This window comes from Polyergus mexicanus, unplaced genomic scaffold, assembly GCF_030449975.1.
Source record: "Polyergus mexicanus isolate NDT 795.1 unplaced genomic scaffold, iyPolMexi1.0 SCAF_3, whole genome shotgun sequence".
Taxonomy (NCBI): Eukaryota; Metazoa; Arthropoda; class Insecta; order Hymenoptera; family Formicidae; genus Polyergus; species Polyergus mexicanus.
In genome coordinates, this window is record NW_027223323.1 from 8,007,212 (window position 1) to 8,030,597 (window position 23,386).

Sequence of the window (23,386 nt, forward strand, 5' to 3'; positions counted from 1 at the left end):
AGTTATGCCAATCTGGGATAACAAGTCTGCACGAAAACATCCGCGTCCGGGTTTTCGAATTGGCCTTCGTGATGCCTTAATACCAAAACTACATCTCTCATGTCGCCTGTTGTTTCCTCTATTCCGTTAGTATATTTTATCACTCTGGGCAAATTTCCCGAATTTCCTAATTCGTTAGGAGTTACATGTATAGTTATTGTATCACGACCTTTATTGAGGACAGTCATCGCATTTTGAGCTTGTTCTGTCCTCAAGGCCAAATGAGTAACATAGTCTTGATCAGCTCGTGTTGGAAAACCTGTCTTTACAGAGTTTAGAGAATAATGCACGATGCTAAAACCAGAAGGATGATATGCGTGTCCTCTGGGATGGCCCGGATTTGAAAATCCGTGGCATTTATGATCCTGCGAATTGTCTAGGATAATCCTGGCATGCTTGGGTGAGGTACCGCAGTAACGAGCCCCACCAATCATCAAGATTATCTCGCCATTTTTCTCCAATCTTAGGATTTTGTTTATCAGATTGACCAACTTTCGAAATTTGCTCTTTAGCTTTAGCACTGTCCATTTACGAAGTTCTGATGGATCTCGTCCGATTTGAGAACCGATCACCGAAAAGAGACAGCTATTCAAATCGATAGAGATGTTATCGGGATCTTTCCCGTATTTCAGAGTCCAATGTCCTAGAGAAGGATTAAGGAAGTGGATGGGATGGAAATTGTGGATAGGATTACAAACAAGAGTGAAATATTGGTTTTCAAAAGTCTTGATTGCGCGCAATGCTTTTCTCCACATTTTTTTATTTTTTTTATTTTTAACGCTTTTTGAATTTGTATCAAGTGGATTATAAAATTAATCATCTTAAAATAGAATAACGCAAATATGGATCTTATAAATTGCCTTTATCTACTTTTGTTTGAAACTCTTTAGCTAAGAACTGACCTATCTGTTCTGAATCGGTCGTATGATATTCGATGTCTATGGGACGTCCCGTTTTTCCATTACCGATGATTCTATTTAAACTACCGTTAGGGTTCCATATCTGGATGGGTTTTCCAATTATATTACTTAAGACACTGATGTGTATTAAACCAGCTGGCCCATGGCATTCCAGGTCTTGTATAATGTCCTCCGCTCGTTTAATTCTGTCAATCTTATCTTTATTTATGCGATTAAAGTAACAATTGGATGATCGAATTCCGCGCACTTCTCTATCGCAAATTTTTTGAGCCTCGGCCATTTTTCCAAAAGTTGTATTAAATGAATGAAATGCTATCTTTGGAATTGCAATTTTGATTTCGATTTGTGGAAGTTCGAGTTCTGTTATAAAATGAAATATAAAATACATACAAAGGAAAAATATATTAACATTTAGACAGAAAAAAATATAGGAAACGAAGAATACGATATAGATAATAAAAAGAAAAAAGAAAAATTTCTTATTAATAAAATTTTACAAAAATAATGACAAAATAAAAGAAGTTAATAAATCAATTATTTTTGAGAATTAAGAGAGACTATATATATATATATATTAGTGAAATTTTTATAAAGCTTTGATTATAGAATTGTCTAAAACGGAAATTTTTCTTTGATAATAAGACAATGATTATTTGAAAGTTGTTTTGGGATTTTTTTTGAAGAATGTGATCTTTTTATAAATCATCTATTTCACATACCTTTACAAATTTGCCATTAATTTTAGTGTAAAAGCTTCTTGACATCTTTAATTAATTTTGCTCCAGATTAATTCGAGAATTAAGCCTCCAAAGTAACAAGCTTACATGATTTGCAAAATTTGCAGAATTATCACATCTTTCAATTTAATTGCATTTTGTTCCCTGCTGCATTTTGTGACCCTGTTTAAATTTTTTTATTGAACAATATCTATTATACAATTAATATTCAAATTAATTATATATATTTTCCTTATAGAGGAAATTATTTGTATTTTATTAACTGAATTATTTATTATTATTTAGACTACTCGATGTGTATTTTATTAATTGAATTATTTATTATTATTTAGACTATACGCGTTATGTATTGATATATATGTATATGTATATACGTATATATATATATATATATATATAATTTAAATTAATAAAAATAATTATATTAATATAAATAGATTTAAAAACGATTTAAAGATTTACAAATTAAATTAAATATTAAAATGTAAAAAGGCAAAGAGATTTATATTAGTATACCTCTTTTCTGTGCTGTGTGGAAAATTTATTATGTTACACCGTAATTTTGATAAAAATTTGAATTTAGAATGGCGGACATTTTCTTTTTTGATTTTATAAGATTTTTACTTAAAATTTTTTTAGATTTTTAAAATATTTTTTCTTTATTTTGACGACATAACGAACCGATCAAAGCAACTTTCGTTGCTTTGTGATTGTTTCTGTGACATTTGCAGCATTTCATTTTTTTGAATCAACGATTTTTTGCTGATTACTTCTTTGCAATCAACTTCGCATGAATTGAGATAATTTTATTATGTATCAAATTTTTCCGAGAATTAATTACTTGACAGTTCTTTTTCGCAAAATTTCGAAATGTGACAAACAGCCTTTTTTTATTAATAAGAAGATTTTGGCTCAAACGCTATCATTAATTGCGCCATTGGCCGATACAAAACGGATTCATAATAGTCGGGTAGTTCGGTTATCGTAGCGAAATAATGAGGGAAGGGATGACATTGCTTCGACAGAAGGGGACAGTGCCGGATAAGGAGTCTTAAGTTGCCCTTATTGGATCCAAATGATATTTAGATTTTTAAATATTATATAATCTCTTGTTTCGTGGATTATGATCCACGAATTTTATCCAGTAAAGAATTGCACATGCTTGTTAATATCAGTTTGTTCTTATGAAAAACAGTAATTATGTGTGTTGTGAGAACGGGAATTAAAACTCTTATCGCGTTTATTTAAATTATGAATTGTATCTTCAAGCAATAAGAGAGATGCGACATATTTTATGTCTCTTACATGTATAGTTTTATACAAATATAGAAAAATATATATTTTTCAAGATAAAATTAAAATATAGATTTATATGTATATATCAACATCCCATTGTTATCTATTAATTGAATAGAATTCATAAGTTATGTAGAAAGAGAAAGAATAAATATTTAACTTAAAATATTAAAGACTTAAAGAAACACATTTTTTTATGTAGAAACGTAAGACTCTTATCGGATTTGTTAAACAGCGTTACTCTCTGCTCCATTCTTTTAACTCCGAATTTTATCGAGTCGATGGATTGTGCCGGTACTGGCGTGGGTTCCTGGAGAATCGCTTACAATTCGTAGCTTTCTCCCGATGCGACCAGTCTCGATGCGGCCGCCTTTCGAGTCTTCCGATCGAGAGAACACGTCCTCTGAAACATGCACAAATTAGTCATGTCGACAAGCAGCGATATACATCGCAAATTCGGAGTACGCTGTTAAAAGTGAAAAAAAAATGAATTAAATCGCGGATGTGCTCGTGGAAAATTTCAAGTGTTTCATTCCGTGATTTTGCATTGGAAATGTCGGAAATTTGAGGAAAAAGATGGGAAGAGTGATCGAAAATGATTAAGAATAGTTAAAAAATCGTGTGATTGCAATTATAGAAAAACTTCCCAAAGTTTTAAGTCCAAATACATTATTTCCCGAGAACAACTGTTGCCATTGAAGAAATATTATGTGACTGAAGCGCGCGTGTATCATCCACAGAACATCGGTTGTGTCGCCAACCATTTTGAAATTTTTCGAGAAAGTAAAAGAGATTTTGTAGATTAAAAAATACGATTCCGACAATACTCATTAGATTTGAAACTAATTAATTACAGATCTCAGTTTATTGTAGTTCCTATTGTATTAAAAATTAATATTTTTTGTTAGAGTTATTTTGTTGAATTTACAATTTTGTGAATTTTTTAAAAGATTGCAAATCAGCTACTTATTATATCATTCTGGTTCACACTTCGTTCAACGGTATTTTAAAGTTCAAGAACTATCCGCTATAAAAACTATTCAGGTAAACGTCTAAAAGATTTTGATCCTTTATATATTTTAAACTTTGCTGTGTAAATAAGTATTTAATGATCGTAAAATTGAAAAATCAAGGAGTTTCAACAAGATATATCCCAAAAATTGTATATTACGCATTACTATTGTCCGCGGCATAAAACCGTTATCAATATATGAGATTTTATTACGCGCGTATCGTATATAATATATATATATATATATATATTATATAATAAAGTATTCATTATTTCTTATTATACCTATACATTCACGAAAGAAATCTAAACATATTTAATTAAAATTAAATTTAATTGTCTGAATAAATGGGTGAAAAATTAAATTGATGAAAATGAGAATCGCAAAAAATTAAATTTTTGCTGAAGAATTCAATTCTACGAAATACTTAACAATATATGATCTGCAACTAATGCGGCCGACTTGCATATCCGAGCATCGAAGTCTCCTGCGACACGTGCGGGCATCGAAATCTCCTGCTGTACTCCTTGCTTGTTAGAAATTTGATCGATCGAATATATCTAATCTATATAAAAATAAATTCCGATAATTTACGAATAAAAACAAATAAAATATACATTTTTCTTCAGAGAGAGAGAGAGAGAGAGAGAGAGAGAGAGAGAGAGAGAGAGAGAGAGTTTTTTAATTAAGAAAGAAATATAAAGAATGCAAAATTAATTTCTAAATCGATATAATTATTTCTTTAAGACTGATTAGGAATATATACTCACACACGTTTATACTATATAAAATTTGGCAATCTGTGGCATAGATCTGAAAAAATCCTGATTTCCGATGTAGATTTCACCGTGATAAATAATCTCGTTATACGGTAAATCCTGTTGAACCGAATATCATTACATTGACGATGATTCACTATATCTGATACTCGATCTGCGAGCTACGTGATCGAGTCTTTGTGCGATAGCTTCTTCGGAGTGCTATAAGAAGTGATGTGCGGCTTGTGTGCTTAACTTGGTAGTGGATTTTGTAAAAGACGAACTATCTCCGACACGGATTAAGGATTACTTTCGCAAACGACGCCTTTTGGATAAGCGTATATGGCCGGTAAGTATCCTTATGGAGCCTCTCTAACATAAGTAGTAATAGCGCATAATGATCGCAGAGATCGAACCTCCTTGTTGATTGTATAGGCTGTTTGCGGAATAATAAGAATGTTCGATAGGGAGTAAGACTCTTCGTTAAAAATTGAGACAATCTTTTTTTCATTCAATTTTATTTGAACACTAAATAATTGTTGAAGTCTGTTTTAAAATTTCGTTTAAAAATTTCATAACTTATTTCTCAGTCCTTACATTATATAGTGCCATCCCAGAAGGTTCGTCGTATCTGTAACGTTTCAGTATCTGTATTCAGAAAGTTTCGTGATTTATGCAGATTATACAGCTTGTTGGAGCACCCTGTATCCTCTGTGTGAGTATCCCTGTATATAAAGATTTACTCTGAAAGGCGCAAATACCGGTTTCGCGCGAGTTAGACGCAAGTGGATATTCGCTCGTGAGCGCGTACGTGGTTGTATGTACATACATGTGTACATTCACACGTGGCGGCGCCGTGGCTACTCACTCGAGAACACTATGTTCCATCAACAAATTATGCAATCGTATCCGCGTTTGACTTCGAAAAGTATAATGTAAATATCTTCTAATTGTCAATTATCTCTCTAAACGAATTTACATTTTATATTTTTAAATTTGCGTTTTATATTTTTTTATTACAATTTATATTTTTAAGATTTGTAATAATAGAATTTTCTCTCTTTATTTCTATATATATATATATATATATATATATATATATATATATATATATATATATATATATTTTCAAGATTACAAAAATATATGTGTACATTACAAAATTTAGAAATAAAGAGAGAAAATATTTTTCACAATTTTTTAATTCAAAATTTTTTATTTTATTATACATATATAAACATGACTGTGTACGTGCGTTTTAAAATTGCCAGTTTAACGGGCCCTAATCTAGATGAAGCTCTTAATTTCTTCACTAACGGTCGCTTTGCGAGGGACCAGGTGCGATCGGCTATAATTCGTACATTTAATTTTCAAATAAAATAGCTCTCGTGTCTCGTTATTATTATAACATGGATTCGTAACGTCAAGTAATGAACACGCAGAACGCGCAGGACCTTGGAGCCGGATGGAGCGGTTTCGTTCAAGATAGCGAGACGAGTAGATAATTGTCAGGTATTTTCCCCGAGTTAAGACCGCGCGCGGGCCCCGACTGTGCCTTTGTGTCGCGTTTCTTGAGAACGGGGGATCACAAATTGTACCGCAATCAAGTGCGAAAATCAACACTTCTCTTATTAACCAAACGATTAAGCGATTAAAAGATGAATTAATTATTTTAGAAACAACATCATTTCAAATTTTTACTTTTTTATTATTTTTATCTCTTATAGAAAGAAAAAAAAAATTGTAAAAGAAGAGAAGAAAAATATCGTCGTATAATTTAACGAGGGAGGTAATGAATAAATCCGAGTTGCTATCAATTTCCCGAAAAATTTCTACAACTTTGAAAGAGTTACGGCAAATTGATGCAGTTCTATTTACAGTTTATAACTTCTATCATTCCGATTATGAATAATTGATATATGTACGTGCGCAAATATTCCAATAAGAAAATGGTGCGTTTGTGCGACCACGCTTAGGCATGCCGTTCGTAATGCTAGGCTTCAAGGATTTAAGGCTAGAAGGATGCACCGATGTATGCTGTGGAGTTGCCTACGGCGATTCTCTCTCTAGTTGTACGACCACATTAGGGCAGCGCCCGAAGTGGACCGGAACGTACCGCAATGTTTCGGTCGAAATAAGAATGCCAAAAAAATACGTTCCGGTTAATAAAACACGAGTTCACAGAAGTTTTGCCAGTGTTCTATCGATCAGGATTTCGATTACAAATGTATATATTTGGCAAAAATTTCTCTATAAAATAAAATAAATCATACGAAGGAGATAAAAAGTGATAAATGTTATATAATATAATTTCGAGACAGAAAGAGACTGTCCGATAAAATGTACTACATTAAAAAATAACTGGCAATATAATTATACCGAATTTGAATGAGTTATCCATGTTGTACAGAAGGCAAATGTTACACACGGATGTTCGAGACAGAATGTCAAATCTCTTCATATCGCACGATATATATAGTAAAAATACAGTATACAGAGGAATGTTTATAAATAAGACAGCATGACTTTCAAAGTTTTGGTAACTTATCGATCACGTACATACATAAGGATAATATAAACATTCCGTATCCATCTATAAATTAAGATTATTTTCTTGTTTTTTAATGTATACTATTTCAGAAATTAAGCGTTTTTTAAATATAATTTGATTATAATAAAACACACGCGCACAAATTATCGCGCTGGTTTTTGATTTCCTTTTATCTCCCTTGTATGATATATTCATAAGAGCCTTTGTTAAGTTAATTTGAATAAAATAAAATTTTAGAATCTCGATTACAAACGTAGCAAAACTTTGCCTGTGTAATAAAACGTGTTATGAATAACTTGTTGTACAAACAGATAAATCGCGACAGATAAATTGCATATGAACGACAAACTGATTGTGATCGATAATCCGCTCCGACTTGAGTTGCGTTAAAACAGCGGGATGCGGGCTTTACGACGGAGCATTATAATTTCTGAGAAAAATGAGCACACCCTGTGATAAATGCGGCATGATAGAAACGTTGGACTTGCAAAAAGATTATAACAGGTTACATTTATAACAACCTCCATTATCAATGGCGGAAGTTTATGGAATGCGTGGAAAACACGTTTAGTGTTATTTAAAAAAAAATACAGTTTAGGAGAAAAAATGCACTTGGCAAAAGCAAAAATAAAGAATTTTAAATGCAATGAAATTAAATAAAATATGTGAGAAATAATATAAAATAAAGTAAGAAAAGAAATGAAATTAATTAATTAAATTATATTATTAATTTTATTTCTTAATTCCTAAAGATGTTTTACTAATTATACTTTGAATTCTTTTCATCGATTATGCAAAAATATCTACATAATTACATGTTATATTTTGTCGATATTATTTATCTGTATTTTATGAGAAACGCGAAAACTAATACAAAAGCTTGTATTATAGATATATATCTTGTTTCCTTTTATCTCGCCAAAATTAATTATGTATAATTGATGGCAAACGCCGGCAATTTTCCTTTACAAACTTCTTTTTGACTAGTCAATGATGCATTTTCTGTATGCGAGATAATAATTAACTACGGCCTTGATACCATTCGCGTGATATTAAGTTGTTAGATCGATTACCGGTGAAACCACGATTGGAAACACTTAAGATGCCAATTTCGTTAAGTTACTGCCCATAATCTTACAGATAGGGCCGTTCTCTCAAGCAAGTCTCCCGTTCTTCGAGAAACGCTGCCGAGACTGTATCTTTCAACTATCATAAATTTGTAAGATGTGTTTTGCCCCTTTAAAATGTTACTTTTATTTATTTATAAAAAAATATTATTTATTAGAAATATCGAGGATTCAAAATCTAATATAAATATATAGATCTGGATATATTTTGCTTTCTGAATCACAAACAAAATAGACGATGAAATAATCTTTATAGATGTACCAAATCCTCATCTTTTTACTTAATTTTAAATAAATTTTGTTCAAACGAAATTTTAATACGATGCTTAATCTCACATTAAAATATTTGCTATTAAAAACTGAGGAAACGTAAGAAAAAAAATGGTTTATAATCGAAGTTTTGCTGAAAAAAAAAAAAAAAAAAAAAAAAAAATCGATTTTAAATAGATAATAAAAATTCATGCGCATACTTCTCTTTCGTTCTTCAGCGTCCTGTATATATGCGATCCAACGTATTGATTCTGTACTCAGAGAGTGTAGTTCCATTAACTTCTTTAATGAGAAGAGCGCGAAACACAACGGTCGGCCCTGCGTGTAATAATGTCGCAGCAGGAAACACTATGATCCACGAGATGCACCATCATCGACGTCGCGGATAAAATAAACAAGACAAAATTGCTGGTTTTACCCGCCATAACACCGCTCATTTTATCGGCAAGGTCGAGTCTCGTTGCACGCAAATAGAAAATAGGAAGCAAAGATGATTGTAAAGAACCGCATTTTTTTCCTATTCAATGTAAGAGGCTGAGGCTGCAGCCATTTATACTAGACTCTTAGCGTCAGGATTGGAGTGGAATAATCGCTAGTTGTAAAATACTCTCTGTGCTTTCTTATGCATTTATGTATAAGGAAGTACATAAAAGCTGGTTTATAATTCTGGAGAAAGTGTTCGGTTCATAATGAATTGAATATGTGGGTCTCGTAATATATAATCATTCTATTCTATTTTCTATTATACGAGAGGTACATTATACGATATCATGTCAAGTGAATTGATATAGAGAAACAATCTAAGGGCGTTATTAAAAATTCGGAAAATGCGTATTAATATCAAGCTAATATAATTTTGGAAATAAATAAGTTAATTGAAGAAAGAAATTTCGATAATATACTATTACAATATTTAACGAGACAAGAGTAATACAGATTTTTTTTTTAATTTTAATAAACAATTAATATTGTTAAAAAGATAGAAACTTGTTTGGCGAATAACACGAACTTATGCTATTTTTATATATAAGTTCTGAATTTACTTGACATTTTTCTTTTTTTTTTATCCCGGAAATAAAATTTTAGACGTTTAACTTGTCTCTTGAACTAATATCTGGAATTTAATTATTCGAATTTACTTGTCAGCTAGAGAGACGTAATTTAATCGAGACAAAATAAAAGAAAATTTCTCCCAAACAAAAACTGCACCCTTATTTGTGTACATCCGCGATAGTTGGTGCTCAGCTATATTGGAATAATCGGCGAAGCGTAATTCCGTCATCGCATGCCTCAAACTCGAATTCGACGCTGCAGCGCGTGACGGAATTACATCACTAATAAGTCAGAGGGTGCGCCCTGTATATTTTATAAGAGGAGGCGCACGTACGCATCGCTGATCACGTAATAAATATAGACACAGTTTACAGCGTGTATCGCATGTCTTTATGATACGCAAAGCAAAGTAAGTATTTGTAACTTTATATTGAGATGTTTAATAACTAAAACTAGATTAAACTAAATTTAATTCATTTTAATTCGTACTTCAATATATTTTTACGATTTGCTCGCAAATGGATTATGACCCAATATTGCTACTAGTGATAGAAATGAAGGATATTCCTCTTTATATCTTTCTCAGCGTATTTTAAAAAAATCGTGTTTGTTTTAAAAATTATCGGTAGCTTTCCTCAAAACTATGTATTAATTCGCACCTTGCAAAGTATTATACTTTCACATACGAATTTGCTTGCGTACTTTCAGTTCGCGTGAACGTTATTTCTGGGATCGTTATAGCTATAAAAAGAAGTAATCGTGATCGAGATTAATATTCCAAACGGGGACGAGCCTCGCTTCGCCAGGGAAATGTAATAGTCTATCTCATTAGCGGACATACTTCGGATCCTAGATCATATATCGCCTCGCTAGACATCGAGATAATTTACTGTCCGCGTTACACGGTTTATACGACAAGAATATGAGGAGCTAAGCATAGATATAGAGAAAACTACAGGCTTCATTCACGAATTCTTCGAAAAGAAAGTTGTGAATAAAAATTTCATTATCTGACTCCTACGCCTTTTCTCGAATTTCTTCAGCATATATATCTTGATTAAATAAGTTACGTTCAGATTCTATTTAAGTAAAATGAAATGACGAATAAGAATTTGTAATCTATAGAGCGTAATATATGATTAAATTAATCTCAGAACGAGTACAGTTGAATATCCGTATAAAGTGCTGTATATTAATATATATAATCTTATTTTTATTGTATATCTATCAAGTACTCAAGTAAAGTGATCTTTTTTTGTCCGTCTTGTTTTTCACATTTGCTTCGTGATTTTATTTTGCATATATAAAGTAAGAGCGAAGACTGTAGAGAAACTTTACAATAAAGACATTATTTAGTTGCAATAAGAATTTAGATGAATTAAATACGATTTAATAATTGTTTTTCAATATTGTTTTTGTTACAGATGCGCGACTGGAATGGCAGAAAAGTTGCGCGAGGCGGCTGCTCGCGGCGACGTTGCTCGAGTCACACGCTTGCTCGATGAAAATGTTAAACCGTTACCCGACGAGGTATGATATTTTTCATAGATTTTTAAAAATATATATGAGATAATTTGTCTAACGTTGGAACTTTTAATGCAATTTTGATACAATTTTATACAATTAATTTTATACAATTTTACCTAAAAATAATAAAAAGAAGAAGAGGGAAGTCACATATTATATGGGTCTCTTGAGAGAAACCGTGTAACTTTTGTCCAAAAAACTTTTTATAAATATATCGTATAAAATAAGTATTCTAATGTTATATGAATTATTTTGTAATATTAGTTACACATAATTTTACAAACAATTCTTCTGACATATTTTTATAATTTACTATTTTTAAGATCTTGAGAAAAATTAATTTTTGAAATTTTAACTGGCGTGACACACACAAATATAGCAGACCGAAAAGAAGGTAATTAAATTCGCATTAAAATTGGTTTAACTCGAAAAAGAAATTTTCAGCAATTCAAAGATTATAATGAAGTGTCCTTCTCTATATTTATACTTGCATTTATTTCCTGTTTGTAACACTTGCTTTCGATTATATTTATCTATATATCTCTTAAAGGAAAAAAAGATAGAATAAAAACGTCATACGATATTTCGATAAATTGATATAATTAAGAAAGTTGTAGAGTATTGCAAAATATTAAATTAACAAAGTATCGCAAAACGTTAAATTGAATTTCTCCTGTAATTGCTTACGATATTAGCTGGAGGGAAAACTTTATCAACTCCGAGCACAACTGACAGCAATAAATTAATTTCATCTATTTGTTAATTCAGGCAGCGCGATTTTATGTGTGTGTATATGCGTGGTTGCGTAGCAGATTAGATTAAATTTAAAATACAGATAGACACGCAATTTGTCCAAAGCGTACGAAGAATACGAACGAATGGAACATCCAATTGATTATCTATACGGTTATTGAGGTTGCTCCTGCTTTAATTACATCGATGAAATTAATCGCTGCCGAGAGATTTTTTTCGTCGCTGTTGGACTCGATTTATTAATCGTTGTGTTACTGGAAGATGACATTCAACACGCAATTTTGAAATTACTCTCTCTCAAGAATTTATATAATAAATATTATATGAGTATAAATATATAGCAAAAGATATAACAATTAAATATTAGATACATATAAAAAGTATATATATAATTAATTTTTCTCTTTCTCTTTCTTTGATTATTATACTTTTTATTTAATACAGATTTACTGACTATTTTAAAACAGTTTTTTTTTTTTTTTTTTTTTTTTTTTTTTTTTTTTTTTTTGTAAAATAATGTAACGTAAATTATCTTTGAGTTATAATAAAAAATAAAAAAGTTTTGCTCTTCTCTAAATTCCTAACTATGCTTTTTTCATGGGGGTATAACTAAATATATTTTTTTCTAAAATAATTAATTGGGAATTAATAAGTTGTAAAATACGTAACGTCTTTGATAAAAATTTCCTAAAGTAAGAGAAAATTACCTGCACGTTATAAGCGTAAAAATATATAAAATTTACGTCAAAGAGAAGTAAGTTTATTAATATATTATTAAAAGTTTAATTTTTATTGGAAATATTAATTTAAAGAAAAAAGACAAGAAAAATCTAGAGACATTAATTTGTATTGAAACGATTGACTCCGTGTCTGATTAAGAAATTTTATTGGGCGTCACCAAACGAGATGATATCCACTTTCGAATGTTTTCGGTGGACGTTTCTTAATTAGTGAGTTTTATCGAGCACGCTTACCAGCATGGTCGTACGAGGATGTTCAGAATTCCTGTCGTCTTTCAGAATGGCCGGGGGCCCCTTTTGTTGGCCGCGGCAGGTGGTCACGTGGAAGTGTGCGAGACCCTGTTACTGCAAGGCGTCGACGTTAGTGCCGCAGACGATGTGAGTAGTATCGCATAAATTTTCTTTTATATCCTAAACAGAATGCAGAAACTATTAATTTCAGCAAGGACAATAAAAATTTAATAAAACTTGTTACGAGAATTTGCCGTCGATAAAAATATCTCTCTAAAGGGGGATGGAAGGAGAAAATGGCAAATGACCGTCATAAAAAAGTTCAAATATCTACGTTTAATTTAAATTTCTTAATAAAATGAATTGCAACATATTAATTTATCTGAATATATTCTAGTAATATCTTAATTCGATACTATAGGAAGAAAACAGTTTGTTTAGTTATAAGACATGTTATTTTTTTTTAACAATCTGTTATTTAACAAATTTTATTCAACGTGGATGTGCGATTAACATAAACCCCCATCATCTTTACGAGACTTTCAATTTTCTTTCTCCAGACTTAAAAAACTCCGTAATATAAGTTACCACCCTTGTTTGTCCGCTCGATCGCGGCTGATATCTTCGCAAACAGATATTTCCTGCCAACCGTGAGCTTGCAAACCGTGAACTTGCGATCATGGGTCAACTAGAAACGCGCCTTCTTCTGAGACTTCATCTTCTTTCCTTCGATTTTTTTACATCTCTACTCTTTCTCATCTCTTCGGTGCATTGGTTGTCTTTCTTTCTCATCTTCTCGCATGTATACCGTCTGCTTAAGGCAAATAATTTCACTTCTCGAGGATGAAAGACACTCGACGAGGGATAATCTTTTCGAGAAGGAGAAAGGAGATGATAAAGAAGGGGAGACAAGAGGCAGAGGGAGAATTAATCGATGCTGAAGGTGTAGGTCGACGCCGTGCATTCGAATACGCACGCGTGCGCGTTGTTTGATGTGTTTCTCTTATAAATAAAAATTAAATATAATATATATGTATATAGACTCTGTGTTTTTTATTAGCAATCTTTTACAGAGATTGTCCAAGTATCGTACTTTCTTCAATTTTCGATATATCAAATTTCTACGCTTATATGTGAATTCTGCGACCTTCTCTTATATCGATTTTCTAATCAATTTCGAGTTCACTTTCTTTTGATAAAAATTTAATTATTTACCCTTTTGTAATCTTTTACTAAAATTATCTTCTTATCTTGGTTGTATCAAGATTTACCGGATGTATTTTTGAAAAATCGAAATAATATTTGCCGTGAAGGTTTTTTTGTTAAAGTTTTTATAGGGAAAAATCAATTTTTTTCATTGATCGAAAGCTTTATAGCTGCGAGAAAATGTAAAGAAAATTTTAGGATGTATAATCTATATTGATAAAATATAATTTAACGTCTCTCTCTGTGTGGGTAAATTAATTTGAAACCATAAAAAATATATAACTCTCATATTATCACTTCAATTTCTTGATGTAGCTTATTTTTTCATATATGTATTCTATTCTCTGTCATTTTTGCAAAAAGCAAAAAATTTATCGACCGTGACAGGATTCGAACCTGCAATCTTCGGATCCGAAGTCCGACGCCTTATCCGTTAGGCCACACGGTCTATTAGGGGTAGTTACCCCATCTCCCTAGACTCATTATTAATCTCGTAAAAGCTAACATCATTAAAATTAAATATTTAACTTTCTCCGCTTTATTAAAATTTTTTATATATTATTTTTAATACGAGGAATTAAGAGAGATTATTTGTTGCGCAAAGATTAAAATTTCAGACAATTATTTAACATTATTATTTATCGTTGGTAAATAAATAGATCAATACACTGCTCAACTGAATATAGAGTGGAAAAACTTGTAATTAAAATTATTTTGAAATAATTGAGATAATTACTTATCAATAATATTTATAAGAAAAATATATTTTTTCTTTGCTTTTCACATTCTGCATGCTCTGTGTGTTCTGTGATCAGCAGTAATTAATTAATGTATATGAATATATGCATGTGTGTAATTATGTACATTAAATAATACATTAATATATATCACGTTCTTCATTTAAATGGATAAAATCTTTACTTTAAATTTAATGCGACAAACTGCTTCTAAATTCGCTCATCCGCATTGTTCAATCTTCGTGATGTGTTTAAAGTTTAAACCGAAAGCATGCAGGAAACGGCTCATGTCGTGCGTATACGCGTGGGTTGAAATAAAATGAAATTATTCCCGATGTATGATACGACGCGGCTGGGGAATCGCAGGTCGTCGTAGAATCCCACCATTGTCCCGCAGACAATTAGCATGCCCGGTCCGACTCTCCTCTTTATAGGAGGGGTGAATACATTAAAGTGTTCCTCGCGGCAACATCCCACCGGATACTCGACAAACGCGTGGAAAAGAGTATATCTGCAAGTATGTGTCTGTGTGTGTATTTGTGCGTGAATATGTGTGAGTGCATGGTATACAATCGGTGTGGGTGAGTATTTGAATACATGATCCATCATTATATACATCGTGACCTTGAATAAACAGCGGTTCGCGATTTATCTGGTATTATATATGATGTTAGAAATGTCGATAACGCTGAATACGGTTAATTCACGTTGTCAACATATTTTACATGTTATAATATATATATACCAAGGACATAAGTTTCTGAAATTATATCTACAATATTTATTAATTAAATAATTAATATATAACAAAGTTTTTCTTATTGTACATTCTTAATGCAAATAGCAAATTAGATTGACAAAAAAGATTTGAAGTATTGAAAAATATATTTGACTTCAAGTATTATTAGAGAAATATTATAATTATTGCTCGTAAAGATCGCAACGGAACAATGATTTATTAATTAAGAATTTTTATCTTTATTGTTTTAATTCCCTAGATTAAATAACACGCTTTATATATATTCGTTATATATTTTTCAGCACACAATTCTACTTGTTTTAAATTTAAGATTTTTTAATCGTAGTTTATTAAATAATATACGAGATAAGCAAATAAATATCGCGCTCTCTGTAATATTCGTGTAGAATAAAAAAAAAAAAAAAAAAGGAATTCTAATTCGCGGCTTGGACATTAAGATATGATATTGAGATAAGAATGCGATGTTAAAAAAAGGGCGAGATAAAATACAAAAAATATGTGTCAGAAGCGGGATTCGAACCCGCGCCCTCAGAGAGGACCAGAACGCTCTGCACCCGTCATATACGGGTAAGGTTAATACCTTGAGTCTGGCGCCTTAGACCGCTCGGCCATCCTGACATGTAAATTTTACACGGACAAATGTAATTGAAATCAGTAATGAATTTAAAAATGATAAAAATTGATAAAATTTCTTAATAAAGTTCCTGCGTATTTAAAGAGCCGTAAGTTCAACACGTGCTTAACACGTGTATTATCGAGATATTTTTTTTTTCTTTCGATATACTATATATTAAATTGCCTGTTGAAATGTAGTATCGATTTTTTTTTGGTTTCATTTGTTTTTAGTTTCTGAAAATTTGCATTGAAAATCTTTGCAATTCTTTGCAATAAAAATTTCTTGATTCTTATAAAAAATTGAGATTATATTTATGATATTATATTTATAATTTAATAGAGTGAAAAAATCTTTCAAGAGTCTTTCTCTGTTTATGTAAATTCGATTTTAGAATTGTCACATGGTCAACTTCTCCGAATACCCCTTACGTAATTATACGAGTCCTGTATGGGTTCGTATCGATGAAAGCCGTCTACGATTTTTTTATTCTATACGGCAACGAAGAAAGTGCTGGATGACACACTATCTTTTCTCGTTCTTATCGCTCTTATCGTTAGACGATTCTATGCTACGTGATTACAATAAAACTGTGGCCAAGCAAACAACAAAAAGCGTCATTAATATTATGCAGTTACTTGGATTGCTTAGCTTATGATCAGAGACGTCGACTTGTCAAAGGACAAAACGTATGATTCGATAGAGGAAAGTCGACGGATGAGGATTAAACTAAAAAAAACAAGCTACAGATTTAATTTCTTGCATTACAAAATAATGCCTCGTGTTATTTTAGAAATTATCCTCCGATTATTATAAAGAAAAAAAATTGTGTAATTATAATATATCTTAATAATTTTTTCTTTTAATAAAAACTTCAACGTGTTAATTGCTAATCGAATCACTTTTTTAACTTATTTTTCAAATTATAATAACGAATGGAACGTGAACTTCATTCTTAGTTTAAATATTTTTAATTTATTATTAAAATCTCTTTAATTTGATCAAGGGTGTAAATAAAAAAAAAAAAAAAAAACTTTTAACTACGTTTTATGATTTAGGATCATAAAAAGATTAACATCCGTCACTGGATTGATCCCTGACGATGAATCGTAAATATGAGCATCTCGCACTCCTTTATCGTTCTATGGTGTCGTTTTTCATGGCCGGAGAAGGGAAAACAAGATACACGGAGACAAGGTACCCTCTTGTTATAGAATGAAAGATAAGGCGAAAGAGTTAGAACGAAAGACCATCTCTTTATACCTTTTAGTCTTCCAGCTTTCCTTCATTATAAAAAATCGTATATTTTTTTAAAATTATATATAAATATATGTACGTTAGAGTATGCTAACTTTTATTTAATCTCTATATATTATATAAAATACTCATCACATATTTTATATCATTAATATTTTTTTTTTCAAAATCCATAATTATATACAAATTAAAAGATTAAAAAATTATATATTTGATCTTTATACGGTATATCGACTATGCAATTTAACTTAATATTAATTATTTACCATTGCTAGAACAATCCAAATATCTTTTTACATAATTTAAATCAGGTAATAAGCCCGCGGAATAATTATACCGCCTTTTTTTTTTATTAGAGAGTACCTTGTGTTAAAAAGATTTCAAATTTAAAGGAAGCTCGAGAAGATGACTTGGAAAACTTATTTAAAAATGTTCAACGTCATTTTCAGAGTTTCTTTTAGAGAAATAGAAATAGTCGGAGTACGATTAAGTTATATTATTCTCCAAGTCTCCGACACCCTATATGTCGAGCAGCATCGTGCGTGAGCACGCATGGTTTAGGTGTATGCGCGGCGATGCTGTCGCGAGTGGCATAGCACGGTTCATCGACCAGCGAGTACGGGCGAGCGGTTGTAAGTCTCTCGGTCATCCTCTTTTGCCCGTCCGCCTTTTTCCTTTGTTGAGCTACACCGTGTACCGTACACCAGTTTCTCTGTGCGCACACCAGCTGCACGATGGTGTATCGCGCGCATTATGACGATTTTTGGGCGAAATAGCGTACCGCTAATTTTCACCTCTTGCGACATAATAATTTTAGAGTACAAACTGATATTACAAATTAAGCTACCTTGATTAAGATTATTATAATATTCGAAACTAATCTCGCTCTCTTTGCAACTTTGCATTTTTGTTCCAAAAAAATAGAAAAATTTTTTTAAGAAGAAGAGCTTCCAATGATCTTTCTCGCTCTTCTTGCAATAAAAAATATAATGATCTTTATGTAAAGTCTGAAGTGCATGATTAAAAAAATTGAAAAAAAGAAAAACTGAAAAAGATGCTGCAAGGTGACAAAATAGAAATTATTGTAGGTATATTATCGTCATTATTCTGTATATATATTTTACAAATAATTCGTAACTCTTCCGAGACACCCTATAGTTCGAACCTGAACAACCTTCGATGAATACGTCTGCGTGTTTTCAGCATGGAAACTCGGCGCTACACGAGGCATCATGGCGCGGATACAGTCGAACCGTGGCGGTTCTGGCGAAGGCCCTCGGGACCCAGCGGGCCCCTCTGCATGCTAGGAATCTCGCCGGATTTGCACCGCTTCACCTCGCCTGTCAAAACGGCCATAATCAAAGCTGTCGAGAGCTCCTCCTAGCCGGCAGCAATCCCGATCTTCAGAATAACGTGAGCGATCGGCCGATCTTTTTTTCAACCGTTTTATCGCATTCATCGCGGCACATGGATGAGGGATAAAGAGAGGGATTTAGCATTAATATCGCGTGAAGTCAAACCCCACGGAGATCCCTCTGTCACGTAATTGTATGCAATGATATAATATCGTTACGCACACAACATTTTCATACAGATGCGTAAAGACAACATTGTGTATAAATAAATGGTAGATGTACGAAAATTAATTATAGGAAATAATATTACAGTACACTTTTAATTGAATGAAAATATGATGAAGTGAATAATATACAAACATAGTAGTACTATTATTTATCATTTTCTTATATGAGATTTCTCTTAAAATAGATATCAAATTTTTATTAATAAAAGATGCCGTCATGAATGCCATTTTTTTCCGCAAAATTATCTGAAAAACTTTGATTACCTGTATCACTTGAAAAATGAGACAGTTATAAATTTTTAATCATTCGTTTCAGTATGGCGATACGCCACTTCATACTTCGGCGCGTTACGGCCATGCCGGTGTAACGCGTATACTAATTTCAGCCCTGTGTAGGGTATCTGATCGGAACAAAGTAAGTGAACTATAATCATTATTTTTGAATCTTCGAGAGATGGAAATTATTCACAAACGCGTGATCACGCGAGCATAAATGCAAGAAGGAATTAATTTAAAAAATCAAATCAAATAATTTGCCTGCCAGAAAACAATTTTTTTCGCGATTAATTCTTACGCGGTGCGCATGCATTATTCAATTATTCATAATACAGATAAATTGGTTTATCTTAGAATGGCGACACCGCCTTGCATATAGCCGCTGCGATGGGTCGCCGGAAGTTGACGCGAATCCTCCTGGAAGCCGGTTGCGATCGAAGTCTGCGAAACAAACAGGGTGAAACAGCGAAGGATATCGCTCGCCGTAAGAATCATACCGAAATTCTCGAGATTATCTCCAAGGCTCGCGGTAAAAGCCGAATGCGTAGCAAAAGCTGCGAAAGAGACTTAGTAGACGGCAAGATAGATAACGGTGAGAAATTAATTAATTCGTCGACAAAATTTTCAGCGATCTATTATAAATGTTCTATTTGATGAGTATCATGATTTTATCTTAGATAAGGCAATGAATAAAAAGCGAGAAAAGACTGGAAGTGGCACGAGTGGCGGCGGAAGCAACTCGAAGAAAGATCGAAAGAAACACAAGCTCAGCAACAAGCAGCACAAGGTCCGTTTTGAAAAGGTCATCATGGGCCGACAATGGTCGCCTTATGGCTGTCACTACTACCCTGATCCGGAAGCGTTTCCTCAACCCCGTCTGGACTCCTTGCCAGCTGACCCTTTAGGACGAGGCGAGCAGTATTATTTGGATCTAGCGGGCAATATCAGAAAAGGTCCGGTGGGCGTGGGATATACGTGCTATTGCGCGCCATTTTTCCGTCATATGGAAGCAAAGCTGGAACGAGACAAGGCCGAGTTAAAAGCGCACATCGATCAGGCTCACGAGAAGCTGGATCTAAAGGTGGCCAATCTGGAAAGAAGAACCAGGGGACAGATCTCCGAACTGACACGATGCGTTCAGGAAGAACGATCCAGATGCGACGAGAGGTACTCGCACTTTCAGCGATACTTGCAGCGAGGTGGAAGAGGTAGATACAGCGAAAGACCGATGAAAACCAACTACTGTCAGTCGGAGATGGTGATACCGGTTAGAACGAGATCACTGGAAGATCTGTTGGATGATCGGCCGCAGGATCGTAGTTTCGAAATTCCGGGGGAAACGCCGATTCATCGCGGAAGTTTGGATGATCTTGATATACCGGCCATACCTAGACTTAGCACATCCATGAGAGATCTACCTTCGAGATCTGGAACGGCTAGATCGGCGCTCAGAGTGTTGGACATTCCTCCGAGATTGAACGAAACATTCGACGGGGTCATTCGACAGGGTGAAATCTCGCCCTTAGACGCAGCACCGACGGAATCACCTTGTATGGAAGGAAGGCATCAACAAAGGGTAAGAATTATATTATCGTTTATTGCAATTTTATCATGACTTTTCTATAAGAAATGAATACAAAAAATGCGAGTTAACAGTTGTTTGAAAAAAATCTTAAATTAAGATCCAATAATAAAATTATTTTTTATTATTTTTGTTGCCTATAAAAAACCCCTATAATAAATAGTTAAAAAATCTGACATACCATAATAAAAAAATTTCATGATAACAAGAATCTCTCTTATAACGTTATTTTAACATATTAGAGAATAATTAGTTATCTCGGGATAGAATATTTCTGCAAATTAAAATCAACCTGCTGAATATAAAGTACATTTATCTTGTAAATTTTTAAGGATTGCGCGTCGTATGATATGCATGGAATGGCCGTGGATAATAATAATACTCGAAATATCGGCGATGGAAATACGATGGAATGGAATGGTGATCGTCGCAGCGTCCACGAGATAATTAAGCGGTTTCAGCAAGTACCTGATATGCATAATGGCTGGCAAAGGATTCGCTCGAGAAGTAACGAACAGGCTAATCTGGATGAATATACTAAATGTTCACAAAATCAGAGAGTGCATTCTCAAGGTGATATAAGAATAGAAAACATATATGTTAGAATAAACAAATAAAAATTATAGTTATAGCGACAGGAAAGAATTATATAGGGTAAAGATATAGCTAAATTAAAAAAAAAAAAAAATCGATTAAATTAGATTATGTTACGTTAAAATACAATATAAGTTATCATGATTAAGAGGAAAAGTCTAATCGTTGTTTTTTAAGAACAAAATTTTAATATCTCTAAAAACTAAATCATTAAAAAAGATACTGTCAATTTGAACTAATTCATCTTAAACGACATCGATGTCACAGATAATGACAGCGAAAGTAGCGAAGGAGAAGGCGATGACACCGAAGAACCCGAGGCATACAAAGGAGCGAACTGTATAAAAGGTATTCCCGAGGACATGCACTACGATAGTATCGCGAGAATGCCCTACAGATCACGCAATCCGGTATACAGTCCTACACCGCCTCTGCACGATACCCATAACGATTCTGGATACAGTACTCGTATGTACGGCTCTAGCAAAGGCGCATCGCCTTCCTTATCAGGTAAATCAAAAAATGATGATATTGAAGAAGTAATTTATATAAAAAACATTATATATATATATATGTCATTTACGAAATATTCCATTTAACTGATTAATTATAATTGCAACTCAAGAGAAAATTCTGTCATTAAAGAATGATGTCTCAAAGGAAATTCTGGATATTCTAGAAAATATCACTTTTTTCTCTGTACAGGTCAATTAGAATGTGACGTGATTCTACCACCTTCGACGGGATCATTCACGAATGGAGAACAACTCGCCGCTTTGTTGGAGCAGCCAAGAGGACACGATCTAACAGTTTACGAACGAAATGCTGATAATGTCGTAATTAACATCGGTACTGCCAGTCTGGTTTAGCGCAACTGAAACCATAATAGCTCTTCAATCGAAAAGGAAATAATTTTTAAAATATATAAAATATATGTAGTTATGTGTTACACACATTGTACATATATAAAATATATACATAGGCTGCTCTAGAGATGTTAAAGCAATGACTGTTTTGCTGTTAATATCATCGTTATAAGTGTCATATCCGTCCGCATTGCCATGATTTTATTTTACACAGAAATAGAAATAAATATTATAAAATGAGAGCAACAATATATTTATTATTTCTGTAATATATGTGAATTTTGTCTCTCCATAATAAAAAAATCTATGAAATGCGCGAAGTGTGTTTGAATCACATTTCTTGATTCTATTGTTACCCTTTTCTCGCATGCCTGATCAGTGGTCGATAATGTGAGTCGAGTGAATGTTAATGTTCTGTGTAGCAGCACAACGAAATTCAAAAGAGATTCTTAACAATTTTACGGTTAAACCAATATTGCAAATAAATCTTGATTATTCGTATAATATTGTGCGAAAACTTGACAGCGTATCTATCATCGGGCGATCATATAAACGTGAAAAAATTAATTAACACTGTTAATAATTAAAACTCTTCAAACTCAAAAGAATACGGTTAAAAACATAGAAAAATACAATAATTATAATAGAATGGAACTTCGTGTTCTGGAAATGATAATTTTTTGTGTGTCATAAAGATATACAATATATATATTCAAGTATCGAGAGGGGTAGATTTTTCGCATTTCCAGCTTTTTGTTTAGAGTTCTGAGTAGCACTCCATGAGATATAAAAGAAACTTTTAACATTTTTATACTCAAATCAATATTACGCGAGATATCGCGATACCAAATATGGTCACAGGCATGAAAAAAACATAATCATTGGTTATATATATATA

At 32.5% G+C, this 23,386-nt stretch overlaps 2 protein-coding genes, 1 long non-coding RNA gene and 2 other non-coding genes across 9 annotated transcripts; 1 reads left to right on the plus strand and 4 right to left on the minus strand.

Moving 5' to 3' along the window:
- Positions 1 to 2: 2 nt before the first annotated feature.
- LOC138944914 (uncharacterized) lies at positions 3 to 1,239 on the minus strand. The gene is made up of 2 exons (XM_070315985.1): positions 942 to 1,239; positions 3 to 781 (listed from the first exon to the last, which is right to left on the minus strand). Exons 1-2 carry the CDS (start codon positions 1,237 to 1,239, stop codon positions 3 to 5), a joined length of 1,077 nt encoding a protein of 358 aa, XP_070172086.1.
- A 1,855-nt stretch (positions 1,240 to 3,094) lies between these two features.
- LOC138931686 (uncharacterized) lies at positions 3,095 to 5,589 on the minus strand. The gene is made up of 3 exons (XR_011446663.1): positions 4,776 to 5,589; positions 4,438 to 4,570; positions 3,095 to 3,395 (listed from the first exon to the last, which is right to left on the minus strand). It is a non-coding gene; the product is annotated as an uncharacterized lncRNA (long non-coding RNA).
- On the plus strand, positions 3,363 to 22,782 carry Dgo (ankyrin repeat domain containing protein 6 diego). 5 transcript variants are annotated; one of them, XM_070292698.1, is made up of 11 exons: positions 3,363 to 4,036; positions 4,817 to 5,112; positions 11,189 to 11,294; positions 13,064 to 13,162; positions 18,792 to 19,001; positions 19,487 to 19,585; positions 19,801 to 20,038; positions 20,124 to 21,022; positions 21,361 to 21,601; positions 21,890 to 22,132; positions 22,328 to 22,781. In XM_070292698.1, exons 3-11 carry the CDS (start codon positions 11,202 to 11,204, stop codon positions 22,489 to 22,491), a joined length of 2,286 nt encoding a protein of 761 aa, XP_070148799.1. In that variant the 5' UTR covers positions 3,363 to 4,036; positions 4,817 to 5,112; positions 11,189 to 11,201; the 3' UTR covers positions 22,492 to 22,781. The 5 variants fall into 5 exon arrangements, with proteins under 5 accessions (XP_070148799.1, XP_070148800.1, XP_070148802.1 ...); XM_070292699.1 differs by having other exon boundaries at positions 4,846 to 5,112; XM_070292701.1 differs by having other exon boundaries at positions 3,363 to 3,775; positions 4,846 to 5,112.
- Trnar-ucg (transfer RNA arginine (anticodon UCG)) lies at positions 14,597 to 14,669 on the minus strand. Its single transcript has one exon. It is a non-coding gene; the product is annotated as a tRNA-Arg (tRNA).
- Positions 16,218 to 16,336, minus strand: Trnal-caa (transfer RNA leucine (anticodon CAA)). Its single transcript has 2 exons — positions 16,299 to 16,336; positions 16,218 to 16,262 (listed from the first exon to the last, which is right to left on the minus strand). It is a non-coding gene; the product is annotated as a tRNA-Leu (tRNA).
- Positions 22,783 to 23,386: the final 604 nt, after the last annotated feature.